Below are 15,974 nucleotides of genomic sequence, written 5' to 3'. Positions count from 1 at the left end.
CTCACTCACCTAACTCATTTATAGACCAAAAGTTTTTGAAACCAGGCCAATAATTAAAAAAAAACCAGTTCGTTTTTAAATTGGTTTTTAAACGACACATGAAATGTCAACCAAAAATGTCAATGTCAACGTCAGTCAAGTGATGAACGCCGTAGGTATCGGGCCACACCACAACGCGCTAAATAAATTAACACGAGAGTACTGCAATAATAAGCCCGTGAATCAAACAGTAAGTTACTCTATAAACCTGTACGTTGTTAATAAACGAAACAGTCGTATTTGCATGCTTCAATATAAGATATGCCATACCTACCATTGTTTCAGGAATGGGTCGCCGCAAATCTAAAAGAAAGCCTCCACCAAAACGAAAAGCTATAGAACCGCTGGATCAACAGTTTAACTGTCCCTTTTGTAACCACGAAAAGTCCTGTGAAGTGAAAATGTACGTATAAATTAATTGCGATGGTACCTACAACTAATACTGACTGAATACACAAACATGCCTGTTGCATTAAATTTTATGAATTTAGTATTACAACTTGGTCTGTCCTCGACAGTGAGATTTATATATGTGGTTTATGTTATTACATAGTTGCCATACCGGTCTAGACAGAATCACAAGTCATTAGTTCTTCTGTGGTGTATGTAGTTTTAAGCTTCTTCATTTTCCACCAGGGATCGAGCAAGGAACACAGCCCGAATACAGTGTCGAGTGTGCTTAGAAGACTTCCAGACCACAACAAATGTTTTATCAGAAGCCATTGATGTATATAATGACTGGGTGGATGCTTGTGAGAATGCCAACTAACCTTAACTATATTTATTTTATAAGTACTCTATGTATCGTAATAAATCTTTATTTTAATTTAGAAATAAGGTAAAATTTCAATAATAAATCTCAAAATTTGATGTAGTCTTTTATTCTTGTTTAAACATATGGTCCATCATTTTATTTTATTTTTGGTCCTTTGTTTGGTGTCCCTACAGTAAAACATAACAGATATGCACTGCAAAAGCTCTGATCAACATATATCTATATCATTTCCTTATTCATATCATTTTGTAATTGCAGCTTTATCTCTCACATGCTGCAAAATTCCTTAGTTTGGTTTTTACAAGCTTGGGAAGATAAACAGCTAAATATGATCTAATTGTCTCCTCATCCAATATAGAAAGAAAATGAAAAATTTTAGATAAGGTGAAATAAAAGGCTTGAATGTGTCAATCACTTTTAATCTTCAACAGGTAAGTAAGTAAGTTTCCAGACGAGCACAGGGTCTCTGTGGCTATCAATATAAATACAGGCCATAATCCCGCTAGATTATGCCAGTCATAAAGTATGTAACAGACTTAGGTAGGCCATGTAGATATAGGATTAGCTACTCTAATCTATCTTAATCTTCAAAACGTAGCAAGTTGGATTTATACCAAATTGTTCCACAATTCTGGCTAGTCTAATTTGTCATCCCCAAAATCCACCCTAAGCTGAATTCAGGGAAATGTTTATTCTGAGAATTTACCCTGAGCTAAGTAAATTACATTTTGCCTTTTCCTTAGCATTGGGTGTATTCTCAGTTATATGTTTCCCTGAATTCACCACATGGTACATTCTTTGGGGTGAATAACTACACAATTGTCATTCAACATTTATATTACTAGCCACAAACACCAGACAAGCTTAGTCAACTTGACAATTGCATTATCCACATAATCTTTTCATACTATACACTCATAGAAGAAAATGTTATTAAATAGATAAAATTCAACATCCAACTACATGACATGGCTAGTTCATGTTCTAAAAGCAGATAGAATAAAATTCGATAAACTTATTTCAGATTATAATTTTCTATCAATAGATGAGATTTTTTATAAATATGACTGGAATGTGTAACATACTACACAAATACTGGAAGGTTACATAAATCCATTTATTATCATACTCAAACCTATATTTTTATGACATGATACATTTCATTATTGTTTTTCTCAATTTATATTAATACCATTGAGGTTTGTAAGTAACACTCCAGTATTTAAAGCTATACAACAAGTATAATGCAAGTAACTCAAAGTCAAGAGTTAACAACAGTAACACAGCTTCAGTAAATAGCAACAATAGAATATTAACACATGTTTTTTTATTATAATTATTAGTCCGTCATGTCTCAGATAACACCATCCAATGCAAGCACTTGAAACATTACTCTTATTACTTTAAACATTTATAAACATAATACATTTGTTGGCATTATTAATTTCATCTGAACCAATTATTAATTTATCATTATTGCTTTTTAACGCACATCTTTTGTTACGGTAATGAGTTCCCATGATGATCACTAATACCTAAGTACTTAGTTTATGATGAACGTACTTATTAAGATATCGTGTAAGGAAGCCATATAGTGCTCAGTAATTGACTGTGGCTTTACTAGATGTGCGTGTAAGTAGAACATCTAAAGCTTATCGTAGCTATGTCTCCTTGTACTCATCAACGCTAATGTCCCCAAAGTCAAAAGCTTCGTAAAGGTCCTACCTCTACTATATAACAACAATGGTTGAACGGTTCATAATACTATAATTATAATATTTCCTATAATATTGACATCATTCTCTTAAATAACTATTCAATAATAGTAAACAATCATCAAAATACCTATTAACAAAAACGACAGCATCAAGCTGTATCACATTTCATTAACAAATTGAAATAAATAAAAATTGCTCTTCAAAAACAAATATAATACACTAGAGATTGAGCTATTGCCTAGACATACAACCCCGGGATTTCTGTAACCATGTCATACACTGAAACATAACACGTGCAATGTCTAATCCTATGGCCAGGACAGTATTATTTACATAAAGTCTATACAGAATTCGCTAAGGTCCTCCACTAGATATGACATGGTCACGGAGCCGCATACCACCGAGCCCCCTCTGTGCATAAAGCTGTGTAAGGTATAAAGGGTGTCAGAATAGCTCACATTTAAACTCACTATACTGCCATATAAAAACAGGATGTAGTGGTACACATAACAAAGTCGGAATGTATTTGTTCCTATTATATTTCATATAAACACAGCATCCTCTTTTCATAACAAATTAAACATTAAAATATACTTTTAAATATCCTCGCAACTTGTATCATACAACTTTTATTGATATATCAGTTTAACATATCCACATAAGCATATGTAATACGTATTATTTATTGCATATAACGTTATACTAAAAGTGTTTAAAATTGTTAAAACTTTCCCATGTCTACGAAAGAATCGTACTGTAGGTCTGAACTTTCGCACACCTGATCAGCGTCGGTACCCGCTACGGTGTTAGGTAGGGGCATCAAGTTATGGATCTGAGAAAATTCGACATCACATACGGCCGTACTGTCCGAGCTATCACTGTTACTGTCGATGTACTCAAACAGTCTAGATTTGTATTCATCTGCTATAATGACGTCGGATATCTCGCACATACTCAGTGCAGTTGTGTTCTCCACGTTGATTGCGTCGAATGAGTGTGAAAGCAAAGCGTCTTCGTATGATATGGGCACAGTTTCGAAATGAGATGAGCTGGCTTCTTCTGTGAAGCGACCAGAGTCGCCTGTTTCAGACATGTTCAGTGATGTGGTAGCGTCGTCCGCTGGTAAAGTGATATCGCTATGTACTTGAGTACTGTCATCCTGATAGCTTTGCGGGGTTTCGACTTCCGCAACTTCCTGAGGTGCCTCATCTTTGGACAGAGACACTGAATTGTCATCTGATAAATCACCTTCCGCGTTGAGTGTAACGGAGTCGTTGTCTTTTTCAACCTGCAAGTTTTCAGTATCGTCCACGCACTTGGTGGAGTCATCGCTACTGTCAGTAACAATGAGTTCGATGCTCCGATCCAGCAAGCCGGTGTCCGTACAAGTGGACATTTCATCTTCGAACACAATTTCGACGCTGCGTATCCTCATGAGCGGCATCTTGGCTGGAGACACCTCGTTGCCTTTAGCCGTTCTGAGTTTCTTGTCTACAGGTTCGGTACACTCGCTGACGTCATCGTAGTCGATCTCGAAGCTCTTCAGATCGGAGTTACAGGGCGTGCATTCTGTTACTTTGGTGCTATTAGATTTAGATGGTAAGATATGTGCATTAGTGTGTTCTGGTGAGGGCGTGTGTGTGGTATGCGCGTGTAATCCCTAAGGTTGGGGTGAGTCTTATTGTACGGTGGTGCCGAGGTCGAGCCCGCCCTCCTCCTGCATCTTGGTGAGGAACTTGAACACCCGGTACTCCTCGTCTGTCTGCTTCACCATGTCCACCAGCGCCAACAGTTTCTTGATGCCGACGAAAATTCTGTGAAACATAACATGAAGTTTGAAAGAACTTCAATAGAAACTAGTTAAAGAAAAATCTTGGTTAACATATGAAAAAAATAGTTAAGTATTTTTTGGAATACAGCTATCTATAAACACATGATAAATATTGTAAAATATCTAAGTAAAGCTTGAAAGAATAAAACATTTCCTAACCGTGAGATTCAATATTTTATTTATCTACTTCACAAGACAATAAAACATTTGGAAATTATCCTACTGTCTGAAAAAAGTACGAATGACTTGAAAACCATACGATTTAGATACATTTTTCGCCATCAATTTTGACAATATTTGGGAAACTATTAATTTTTGAATACATTGAACTACAGGTATTACCTATAGTGTCATTTTATTTAGGTATAAAATAAAGTTAAAGCAAGACTGAAGACTGGGTACATTATTTTCCGACATCTAAGGGTAGAGTACAATATGTTTACAATAAAAAAAGCCCAGGTTACTAGATGCAAAAAATCAGTAAAAAGGTGAAACGTAAATGAGTACGTACCTAAGTTTAACCCTGGGCTTTCGGAATTTCCTAAGAGATAAGAAACAATAGTTAAGACGAGAATAAACAAAAGATAGACATTCGACTATACTAGTGAATGTCGGTATTAATATTGTAGAGCCAGAAAGCCATCGAAATGGGTTTGTTATTATAGCGTGATTTTCATACATTACTGCCTAACCGACAAACTAAACGCGGGTGATGGATTTACGAAATATCTTTGGAAGATTAATTCCCCAAATCTCGAAGGTTTTCAAAACATTCGCATTTACTGGTTGCCTAACTTGGCGACGTGCAGTTTGCACTCTATCTTTTTTGTTGCGATGTCACGAACGACCTGTATAGTCGTGAGTTTTAAATATTAGTACTAACTTGGCGCCGCGCAGCTCGTGCTGTATCTTGGCGAGGTCGCGCTTCGAGAAGCAGTCGCTCTCCTCCAACACGGCCATCACGTGCTCGGGCTGCGACAGGTTGGGCACGTGGAGCACGCCCGTGAACGCTGACAGTACTTCCATGTCCTCCAGCACTTGTCTGTGGGCAGCAAAAGGGCAAATGTTATAAGGGAATGACGAACAAAAATAGAAAGCTAGGTATACAGAACATGGTTTTAACGTCTTGCGGCCGAAATTTCCAAAGGCCATTGTTTAAACAATACATTCGGGCTTACGAATTTAAACATGACTTTGAAGCTACCACTATAGGTGAATTAACTCGGGCTGAATATATGTATTCTTCTTCTATCGTGTGGGTTGTGAGGTGAATTACCAACCTCATCAACCCTGGTGTCAGGGTTACTATTGAGCCGCCAAAGGCCCCCGACATGACTCATGTAACGACCACGTACTTACATCAGTAAGTAGTAACCGGGACCAACGGCTTAACGTACCTTCCGAAGCACGGATCGTCTTACTTTCGGACAATCAGGTGATCAGCCTGTAATGTCCTAACCAAACTAGGGACCACAAAGTAATTTTTGTGATAAGTCCCCACCGGGAATCGAACCCAGGACCTCCGGATCGTGAGCCCAACGCTCAACCGCTGGACCACGGAGGCCGTAATATATGTATTAATAGACTATCAAACCTGTGCGGTCCGAACCATGAACACGTTAATGCGGTGCGGTTCGGCCGTTCACGCCAGACGATCGAACCACAACACGAAACGTCCAGTCGTTGCCGTGCTAGCGGTGTGTGAACACCTCATACAACATGCCTCCGTTTATAAAACAAGCTAAAATCGCATTATTTGCAGCTACCATTCTTGCTACGACACCTTTACCGCGACAAGTAAAGAGGAAAAAACAAATGAATGGGAAAATATCTTAAAACAGACATACTAAAAACAGGCACTACTTGTGTGCACGAAGGTAGAATAGCAACTGAACTGATTTTGGTGCGATGCCGAACCGTCGAACCGAGTAATAATAATAACAAGTGCAGCGCACACACGACCGAAATGGTGCGATACCGAACCTTGGTTGGTCTGTTACCACTATTGACATAAACAGTCTACGTATATACTTTCTACTGCTGGGTAAAGACCTACCTCAATCAACCGAAGGCGGTATGGTGGAGGATACTCCACCAATTTGCTGAATTTACTATTCATAGTTAAGAGTTAAACATTCCTTACCTCCGACTGCTAGTACACAGTATAAGCAGCTTCCTGCCCTTAGGCGGTTGCTTCTTGAGTAGCACCAACAACGCTTGCAGCGTCAGGTTGGAGTACCGCGGGCCGATGGGGCCGTAGTCCAGTAGACGCTCAATATTGTCCACGAGAATGCATGATAGAGTCGAGCGGTACGCGTCATCGAAGTACTGAAAGATTTTGGTTTATTAGTGGAAAGGTAGGGTGGTCAACATCTCATTAGCCCGTCCGTCTACAGAAGACGATTTAAGCACTATCTTCATATCATAAAACTGTTACTATTCCGTGTCAGTTCGTGCATCACGCAAAAACGACTGGACGTCCACGACTGAACAACTTCTGCAATAGATATTCACGCCCAGCGTTAGTAGATTTTAAAACCACCACCTTATTGAGTATGTTGTATAAGATCTTTTGGCTTAAATCTTAAAAGGGATGTTGTTTGAGAGCCAATTCCTTGCGAGGGAGTCAATGTGAGTACTGTGTCAAACTGGCTACAAGGGCTTCTGAATGATCCCGTCTTTGTCCACAAATGTTATTACCTTCCGGATCTGCAAGCATTTGGCAGACTCAGTGAATCCGATCATGTCTTCGGGCGAGCACACCTTCACGAAGGGGAAGTCCGACAACTTGGCGAGTTGCGCCGCCAGCGCTGTTTTGCCGCTGTTGGGAGGGCCTTCCAGAAGCACCGACACTAGACCTGGTGGACAAATATGTTATAGGCTGATCGTCTGTAACTGCGGGCGGAGAAAGTGAAAGTACGAATTCAAATAATCCTCTCGACAATCTGAGACAGATGTAATAGATCAATAGAGTAGAACGGGAACTAAAATAACTTAGCCAGTTGAGCCAGCTGTTGGAGGAGCCTTCTAGAACCACTAATTTTGATTTGCTTATCCGTAATTAAATTGAATTAGACTTCTATTGAAGTACCTGTGATCACGTTTTATGGAATAATCTTACCAAAAGTATTAATTATGTTGTTGATGTGATCATCAATAGTGTAATAGTGCCTAGGTAACGGATGTGCGGAGGGAAAGTGACAGCACCAGTTCAAATAATCCCGACACTAATAATCCCGACCGACAGACAGAGACAGACATAATAGAGGAATGTGACATCCCCGCGTGAACAGCGCAGCTGCACTCAGCTAGAGCGTACTGATACGAGTGGTATAGCGCTGGCGGTCAGACTATGAATATAGAGGAGTTTATGTAAGAAATGAATTGGTAACTAGTTTTCGGGTAATTAGTCGGTAAGATTCTTCTTCCCGTATAAGGTTGTTGTAGTTAGCTGTCCAGCCCAGGTCTGATATCAGAGTATATTTACCCGCCAAAAACCTCTAACATGGCACATATAAAGACTATTTAAGAAAAAAGTATCAGGGTTACGGAAAACCCCTCAGTCATTCTTTAACATAACATATCCCTCAACAAACCAAAGTATTATCATGGACATACCGCTAGCCTCAGTAGCGCGTGCCTGTTGTATGTACAGCTGTCCATCTTCCAAGATGGAAGACACCGGGGTGCCCCAGTTGATGACGCCTCGAGCCAGGAAGTGCTCCAAGGCTTCTGCTGCTGTACCGAAGGCCTAAGGGGAGAAAGATTACGTATCCATTTAACTAACGACTATAAAAAATCTATATATATTAAAGCGAAAGGTTATAGTAGTCGTTATATGAAACATTTCAGGGGCCTTTGGCGGCTCAATGGTAATCCTGACACTATGGTTGATGAGGTTGGTAATCCACCTCACAACCCACGCCATAGCAAGAAGAAATACATTCTTACCGGCTTGATGTCATTCTCGAGCGCGTGCAAGAAGTCCCCTCGCTCCACCATCAGCTTCTCCATAGCTTCAGGGTCCACCTCCACTTTACTCGAAGCCTTGATCAGCCGGTTCATAGCCGTGGACTGAGCGGCGCGAACAAGACCTTCCAACTCGGCGCCTGAGAAGTTCTTTGTTAGTGCTGCCAGCTCCTGTTGATGGTAAAGAATTTCGTATTCAAAGAGGATTGCTTACAAATTACAATACAATTATCATATTGAGGAGTAGAAGCAATTGAGTAAAGTATGGATGGATTGCGTGAAGAATATCTAAGAGGACGACTGGTAGGCATGAACGGAATACTACTGTTAAGAGATAAGAGCAGAATGTTGTACTACTTTAAAAGCATGCCGCTTCAACTTATTCATATTCAAACCTTGGGGTCGACGTCATCAGCGATCTTCTTATACTCCTTCATCCTCTTAGTATGGATGTTGAGGATCTGCACGCGGCCTTGTTCGTCGGGGAGGCCTATTTCCATCTGGACTTCCAACCTGCCCGGTCGGAGTAGAGCCTCGTCGATCATGTCGCGACGATTCGTCATTCCGATCACAAGGATATTGTTCAGTTGGTCCACGCCTAAGGGAAGGGACATTTCCAGTTAGCATTATAGTACCAACAAACGTAACATGATTAGAATAACAGGACACAAATTCAAATATATCTTAATTCGGTAGGTAACAAAGTTACACTTTGAATCGTCTTTTTTATATAACGAACGTCCCATCCGCCTAAAACTATTGCAGCTTCTCACAACCTGTATAGCCGGAGACTAGAAGTTGCAAGAGAAACCTTGGCACACAAGACGATCTTTTTAAAAAAAAATATACGTTCGAATTGAGAACCTCCTCCTTTTTTGAAGTCGGTAAAAAATCTCTTGTGTAAACAGATTATAGTACAGAGATGTCTCTTTCCCGCTAACGATACACAGGTTACTATATGAAAGAGAGAAATAATACGTAATTTTCTAAATCCATTTTTAAATATTTGTGTATAAATAAATAAATAGTTTATTGTCAACAGTTACAGTAACAATGTTTATGTATAGAAATTGATTGTCGAACAGCGTAAGCGCCTGCCGCGTTAGGGACAATTATCGTTTGGATTTTCATATATAATCACATAAAATACTTACTCAGTCATATATTATTCTACAGACTGCATTTTTAAAAGCATAAATACAGGTACACTTTGGATCAAAGGTAGGCTTGTAAATCATTAATGTAAACACTGAAATATTTGTCACATTGTGTATGTTTGGATCGAAAACATTTGTGATTTCTGGAGTATTTTTGATGTGTGATTTGAATTTCTACAAAGAATCAAGAATATACCTTACCATCAATCTTAGACAGCAGTTGATTGACGACAGTATCATGGACACCAGTGTTTCCGCCGACGGAGCCTCGGGCTTTGCAAATAGCGTCGATTTCGTCGAAGATTATGATGTGGAGACCGCTGTTTGGTCCACACTGATGAGAAACAATATTTTTTTTAAACTGTTGTATAATGATAACTAGGGAGTTATCCGAGTTGGCTCGTATCGTGGCTAATTTTGACGTATCTGCAATATTTTGCTAAAATAATTTGTGTCTTATTGACAATGGCAAAAGGTCTAAATCAGACTCACCAATAATTTCAGATACGTCAGTTTGCTAACAGCGACGAAATAACGTATCGCTTGAGCGACATACGAGCAAAATTTTACGGAACCCGACTTAGAATCTAATGTTTTTACCAAACGGATGAAAGAACAATGGTGCTAATTGTCAAATTGGCCTCAAGACTAATGCCACTTACCCTCTTCTCTTCCTCCTCAGCATCAGCGAACAATCGCCTAATATTGGCCTCGCTCTCGCCGACGTACTTGTCGAGGATCTGAGGGCCGTTCACGATCTTGGGCTCGCGCGCGTTCAGCATATTGCCGATCTGTCGAGCCATCAACGTTTTCCCTGTGCCGGGCGGGCCGAAGAGGAGGATGCCCTTTACGTGCTTGCAACCTAGGTGGAAAGAGTTGATTATACATTCCAATGTGAATGATAGGAAAATTCACCCAGGAAATAAATTTTACATTCATTGATAACTTTGCAGCGTGGTGGAGTATGCTCCATACCCTCTCCGGTTGATTGAGAGGAGGCCTGTGCCCAGCAGTGGGACGTATATAGGCTATTTATGTTATGTTATGTTGTATGTGATAACTTTTTGTTATGTAAGTATAATCATCATCAATTTAAGAGCCACGCTCTTGTCGGTGCAGCATTTTTCATGCTACTTTTTAGGAAAAAATAGGGCAGTGGTTTCCCTCTTGCCTTCCGCTCCGCAGTACTCTGTCTGACGCAAGTGGGATGGCGCCCAGAGTTGTCTATTACAAAGCCATACTAGGACTCCTGTCCTCCGATATGTAAGTATAATGCACATTAATTATATTTGAACTAAAAGTAAGTCTAACACCATGTAACTCGGTTTCCTTTTCACGCTTAAAAGTTGAGAGATTTATTTAAATGAAAATTGGCACGTTCCTGTTCAGGGATTACTCAACGCGATATAACCGAAGCAGCTACTTACATAACTCTCGGTTTAAAAAGTAGAATGAATATTAAAATCGGGTTGAATTCCTACATACCTAGTTGTTCAACGACCTCAGGCGGGAACACTCGGGAAGCGAAGGCTCGCCGGAAGATGGCGTTAAACTCCTTGTCCAGACCACCGATGCCCATCTTGCCGAAGTCCCAATCAGGGTTGATGATCGACTGGCGCGGTTGCTTCCTAAGAGATTTTGGATTTTTTGATCATCCATTATGTATTTTATAAGTATACCTAAAACCCGTGTTCGGACCACGAACAAAATATAAAAATGTCTATGGTTTTGTTACTATTAAAAAGGTATTGTCATAGACAAAAGAAAACTTCCTTCTTGGCATCAAAAATGGATGCATAATCAATATTTTCTTGTGTTAAAAATTTATCTAAAACAATACTAAAAATATATGGTGATTTATAAAATAATAATAATAAAAGTGTAAAATGTGTGATTAAGTAAAAAAAAAACAATAAACTTTAAAATATTACTTTATGTGGTCGTTTAATTACCAGCACACCACTCAACCATCACAACTAGAACGCCACAACCCGTTCGAAATAACTAGACCCTTCGCGTGTATACAACCTTGACGCATGGCTAATATGCACTAGTCCAATGTTTATTTCGCACGGGTAATAACTACAGATATTACACATCAGCTTTATGTCTTTCCTAGTATCTCCCCCCTATTACCAATCTTTCCATATCCCTTGTCATACCAAAAATATATTTTCAAAAAACGTTTTTAAACTCTTGTTAATTTAAGTCGATATCACATGGACTATGCGTGAATTAGCTCTTCTAGATGGAAAATCAAAATTAATTGAGCTAATTGATTGAGCATGTGACCATAATGTCACTTGATGTTCAGTGACGATGTGTCCGGGATAGGACATGCTTACAATACAATAACATTGCCTAAAACATAAATCTTACCCTTTAGCCTTTCCAACGAGGTTGAGTGAGGAATTTTCGGCCTTGTCGAACTGTACGGTCGCATCGGGCAACAAGCGGCCCATGCGCACGCGGCGCGGGACCACCTTCGCGCCCTGGGCCATGGCTTGCACGTCTACCGCTGTGGAAAGTCCGTAGTTGCTTAAGTGCGAGGAAGATAGTCTTATAAATAAGAGATTTTTTAATACATAATAACATAACACGCATTCGCACTTGACAAAATCGAATGATTGCCTAGTATATGTAAATTGAAACCATATTAAAAAAAAATCAATCAAAATTACAGTCACGTCATAGACCATCCGATAATATCCTAACAATAGTAATTTAAAAATCGTCGAAAAAAAAATGAAGCGAATACATGTATATGAAAATGGCAAATTAACAGAGACACTTGCAATGCATCCGTTCGTTTAAAATATGTGTTATTGTTTTTTTTCTTGTCATTTCTTCTACTCAGTCACAACAACTTGCAAAAGACGTAGACTGTTTATTTTTTGTTAATCTTCGATTTAATTACGTTAGTCGAATTATTTATTATTTTATTACCTTCTACATTCTTGACGACCAGGCTGAGAACTTTTTTGTCTTGGAAAGAGAAGGCGAGCTGCTGCCCCACGGTGAAGATCTGGTTGGAGAACTGGATGAGGAAGTCTCGCGCCATGGCTTCCGAGTCGTAAGGGTCCAGGGAGGTGCTAATAAAGTACAATCATTGTAAATACCTACATCCATTAAGTTAACTTACATATTTATTAATATTGAAATTGTTAATAAAATATATATATTTTGTTGAGAAGATTCTTGTGTATGGTACGGTCACGAGTACTAATATGTATACACTTTGAAACCATGTCACAGGGTTCTAAAGTGGGTACATGATATTGCTCATGCCTGTACCTCCTTCTCCTGAGACGACATAACACATTCCAAAGTGGTAGTAACTGTTAGGACTATACATACATACATAAATAGTCTCTATACTCTATATGTCCCACTGCTGGGAATGGGCCTCCCCTTAATCAACCGGAAGGGGTATAGACTGTACTGGACTGTAGCATAGAATTAAAATGTAATCTCGAATTTTAATAAGATCTTTTACGATACTTTTTCTAAATAAAATAAATGCCTTTTTATGAACCACATATGAGGCAATTTGAAACTCATACGTGCATGTCCCATATGTGGGGCACATCTTTTCTTGCCATAGTGTGTCTATGTACATAAATTCCAATGTGTTTATCGAAAATAACATTGCATGTGAGGGTTTGATATTACAGTGAACTTGTTAATTTTGACATTATCAGACTGATGCTTATGCTTGGCATGTTTTTTTCCTATACATAAACTCATGCTTATTTCTCTCCAGCATAGGAGACTATGGAATTTCAATTACTTCGAACCTGACATACTTCTCTTGCTTCTTACACATTTCAAACACGCACGCCAATTTCAGAACCAGATAAATACCCAACTATTACATATATGTATGAATTGATTACGTAATACAACTCGCGAATGCAATTTGATTGGATTACTAAGACTTACGTTTTCTTCAGCATGAAGTCTGCCTCCACAGCAATGCTGCACAGGCATTCCGCATTCTGCGCCTTGAAAGGCTTCACGTCGATAATCTACAAAAATAGCATTGAATTCTAAGGTTTGGTTTATCCCAGTTTTACCCGGGAATTTCCGGGAAGTTCCCAGGGAAAACCGGGATTTCTCGGAAATGAAACCCTAGTAACAACTAAGTAAATCTTAGTTTAGTTTTTACTTGAGAATGTTAGGGTATTTACAGTGCAAGAACAAATAACAAACTTGATCAATGTATTATATAAAAAATATAGGTAAAACAGTTTAAATTAAAAAATACTTTATTGATAAAAAATAATCTCACAGTATACACATCTATTGACTGAAATTGGTAAAAGTTTTTTTTTTCTGACCTGCCCAATTGAAAGTGTAGCCCATTTTCTCTGTGGTGCAGAGAATCCAACGGTGCCACGGTCTATCCCACTGTAGAACCGAATGCTGAATACAAAGTGCTGTGCTGACCCAGTTGCAACTTCAATATGCCTGCAAATTGAGTATGATTCCAATGAAACCTTTAAGAAATATTGATACTATTAGTAATCAACTTGTACAAACTATTAAATCTCTCTCTCTATTTAAGAGCTGCGCTCTTGTCGGTGGAGTAACCGCCATTCCTCTCTTCTTCCCGCCGAAACCTTCACCTCCCGATACGACACGACCTGCACCTTCTCTTTTATTTGTTTCATAAATGTTATCCTAGGTCTACCCCTTCCTCTCTTCCCTTCAATTTTTCCTTCTATAATGTTTGTTAAAACTATTAAATACTTATATTTAAAAGTTATCCATATAAAACTCAAACATACCTTATCTACCCATGTTATCTAGAATACCTACTGTTCAAATTGTTCAAATAAATTAATGTAACAACAATCTGTTTTATTATTAATGAACACAAAAGTTTATGCCATGCTGAAAGTTTGAATGTTAGTAGTTACAGCACAGACGTACAAACATACTTAACATCGGCGGGGAAGTCGTCTGGATGTATGAGAGCACAGTTTGTGTAGACCAGCTCATCCGTTGAACACTTGACTGCTTTCATTTGCTGTGTAAATGACATAGTATAGATGATTAATATTACATAAAGCTAAACATACTTGACATCACTGGGGAAGTCATCTGGATGGATGAGAGCACAGTTTGTGATGGCTAGCTCATCCGATGGACACTTCGCCGCTTTCATCCGCTGCGTGCAAATTAACAGTTGTATGTTTATTAATGTTTTACCCAATTTAATATTTTACTAAGTATTAATGAAAACTACATTTAAATAAAAATATAATAAGAATAGTATGAAAAACTGAAAAATAAATAAAACAGGAAGATTGTTTAATGAACATTCATTTGCAGCATTTAAATGTATGATTTTAATTGATCAAATGACTTCCTAATGTGATTTCTAAACATTGTAGTACAGTAACATATTAGTATGTGAAGATACCTAGGATATCATCATCATGAATCATGTCATGACATCATAATTTCTTCAGATCATCAGAATTCTAATTAAAAGAGCAGAATGATGAACAAATGATTTGTTACCTTTTTATGTAAAATTAGAAAGGAACAATCTACATAATTGAAATGACATAATTAGAAGTGTTTTTGTGAATTGAGACTTACCATTCCAGACATTTCTTATTATTTGTTTTTATCCTGGGGTGTTTTGACAAGATTTATTCACGTTGAACACGATGACATCAAACACTCGCCCCTTGATATCACAATCAGCGAATCACTGCAATGAAATATTTTGCTGAAAACGACAACCATTGGTCAAAAACGATCAATACAACACATTAGGGATTCTACGTTTGTATCACTCACTCAAGTGAATGAATAAAATCAATCAATAATTGCTGAAATGAAACAGAAAATTATGAGTCACTATTTAATGAGGGTCATTCCAGGCTACGTTCCCAAAAAATATATAAATGGCTTTGTACAGATTTCACGTGATTTGTAATTATGCACCATCTTAATTTTTTTTGGGTCATATATGGAAAGTCCCTCAGTACTTTTTGAGTCAGATTCTTTAGTTTACTTGACCTAATTTTTCATTTGCCCCGAACATCAAACATTTATTGCGCTGCCCGAGATCTGATATGAAACATCTTAGTTCTAGTTTCCTATCATGTTTATCTTACTAATTCAGTGGCCCTGATTCCTGCAGACACCTCCTAATTTTACTTTAAGTTATACCTGTCATTTTCTTATCCGCCGAAAAGGAAAGGGACGGATGATTGTCAGGTCTTAATTTTAGGAACAATGAGTAAATAAATTAATAAGCCGGGCGAATCAAAAAGGTATCTCGCTGGTATGCAAACCGTTTGGTGTGTGTTACCATAATTCTGGCGGGTTATTGGTTAATGCAAAATTTTTAGACGGTTGTTTTAGATTTGTGACTAAAATTGACGTGTGTTCCATAAACTTTATGCTTGTCGATTACCCGTCCTTTTCCTTTTCGGTGGATAAGAAAATGTCAGACATAACTTAAA

The 15,974-nt window shown here is 38.3% G+C and overlaps 2 protein-coding genes across 3 annotated transcripts; one reads left to right on the top strand and one right to left on the bottom strand.

Annotated features, from left to right (window-relative positions):
- The first annotated feature begins 129 nt into the window (after positions 1–129).
- Positions 130–909, top strand: LOC126367130 (transcription elongation factor 1 homolog). Its single transcript, XM_050010545.1, has 3 exons — positions 130–229; positions 325–442; positions 676–909. The coding sequence occupies exons 2-3, from the start codon at positions 327–329 to the stop codon at positions 806–808; spliced, it is 249 nt and encodes an 82-aa protein (XP_049866502.1). The 5' UTR covers positions 130–229; positions 325–326; the 3' UTR covers positions 809–909.
- Positions 910–1,217: 308 nt separating this feature from the next.
- LOC126367024 (vesicle-fusing ATPase 1-like) lies at positions 1,218–15,252 on the bottom strand. Of its 2 annotated transcripts, none has more exons than XM_050010386.1 (16): positions 15,100–15,252; positions 14,574–14,662; positions 13,830–13,959; positions 13,432–13,517; positions 12,436–12,581; positions 11,869–12,007; positions 10,979–11,117; positions 10,152–10,355; positions 9,691–9,823; positions 8,728–8,930; positions 8,315–8,503; positions 7,982–8,114; positions 7,064–7,221; positions 6,507–6,691; positions 5,247–5,405; positions 1,218–4,346 (listed from the first exon to the last, which is right to left on the bottom strand). In XM_050010386.1, the coding sequence occupies exons 1-16, from the start codon at positions 15,109–15,111 to the stop codon at positions 4,211–4,213; spliced, it is 2,241 nt and encodes a 746-aa protein (XP_049866343.1). In that variant the 5' UTR covers positions 15,112–15,252; the 3' UTR covers positions 1,218–4,210. The 2 variants fall into 2 exon arrangements, with proteins under 2 accessions (XP_049866343.1, XP_049866344.1); XM_050010387.1 differs by lacking the exon at positions 14,574–14,662 and adding an exon at positions 14,433–14,521 and having other exon boundaries at positions 15,100–15,251.
- Positions 15,253–15,974: the final 722 nt, after the last annotated feature.

The sequence above is a fragment of the Pectinophora gossypiella genome, chromosome 5 (assembly GCF_024362695.1).
Source record: "Pectinophora gossypiella chromosome 5, ilPecGoss1.1, whole genome shotgun sequence".
Classification (NCBI taxonomy): Eukaryota; Metazoa; Arthropoda; class Insecta; order Lepidoptera; family Gelechiidae; genus Pectinophora; species Pectinophora gossypiella.
Note: the sequence above shows the minus strand (reverse complement) of the source record. Positions and strands in the feature narration are given on the sequence as shown.

What these genes read in the sequence shown, in the direction of transcription:
- LOC126367024 (XM_050010386.1), bottom strand. An exon ending in CTCGTTGGAAAGGCTAAAGG is followed by an intron (nt 11,118 to 11,868) that starts GTAAGATTTATG and finishes AAAATCTCTTAG; the next exon opens with GAAGCAACCGCGCCAGTCGA. An exon ending in AATGCTTGCAGATCCGGAAG is followed by an intron (nt 6,692 to 7,063) that starts GTAATAACATTT and finishes AAAATCTTTCAG; the next exon opens with TACTTCGATGACGCGTACCG.
- LOC126367130 (XM_050010545.1), top strand. Translation starts at nt 327, where the DNA reads ATGGGTCGCCGCAAATCTAAAAGAAAGCCTCCACCAAAACGAAAAGCT. An exon ending in AAGTCCTGTGAAGTGAAAAT is followed by an intron (nt 443 to 675) that starts GTACGTATAAAT and finishes ATTTTCCACCAG; the next exon opens with GGATCGAGCAAGGAACACAG.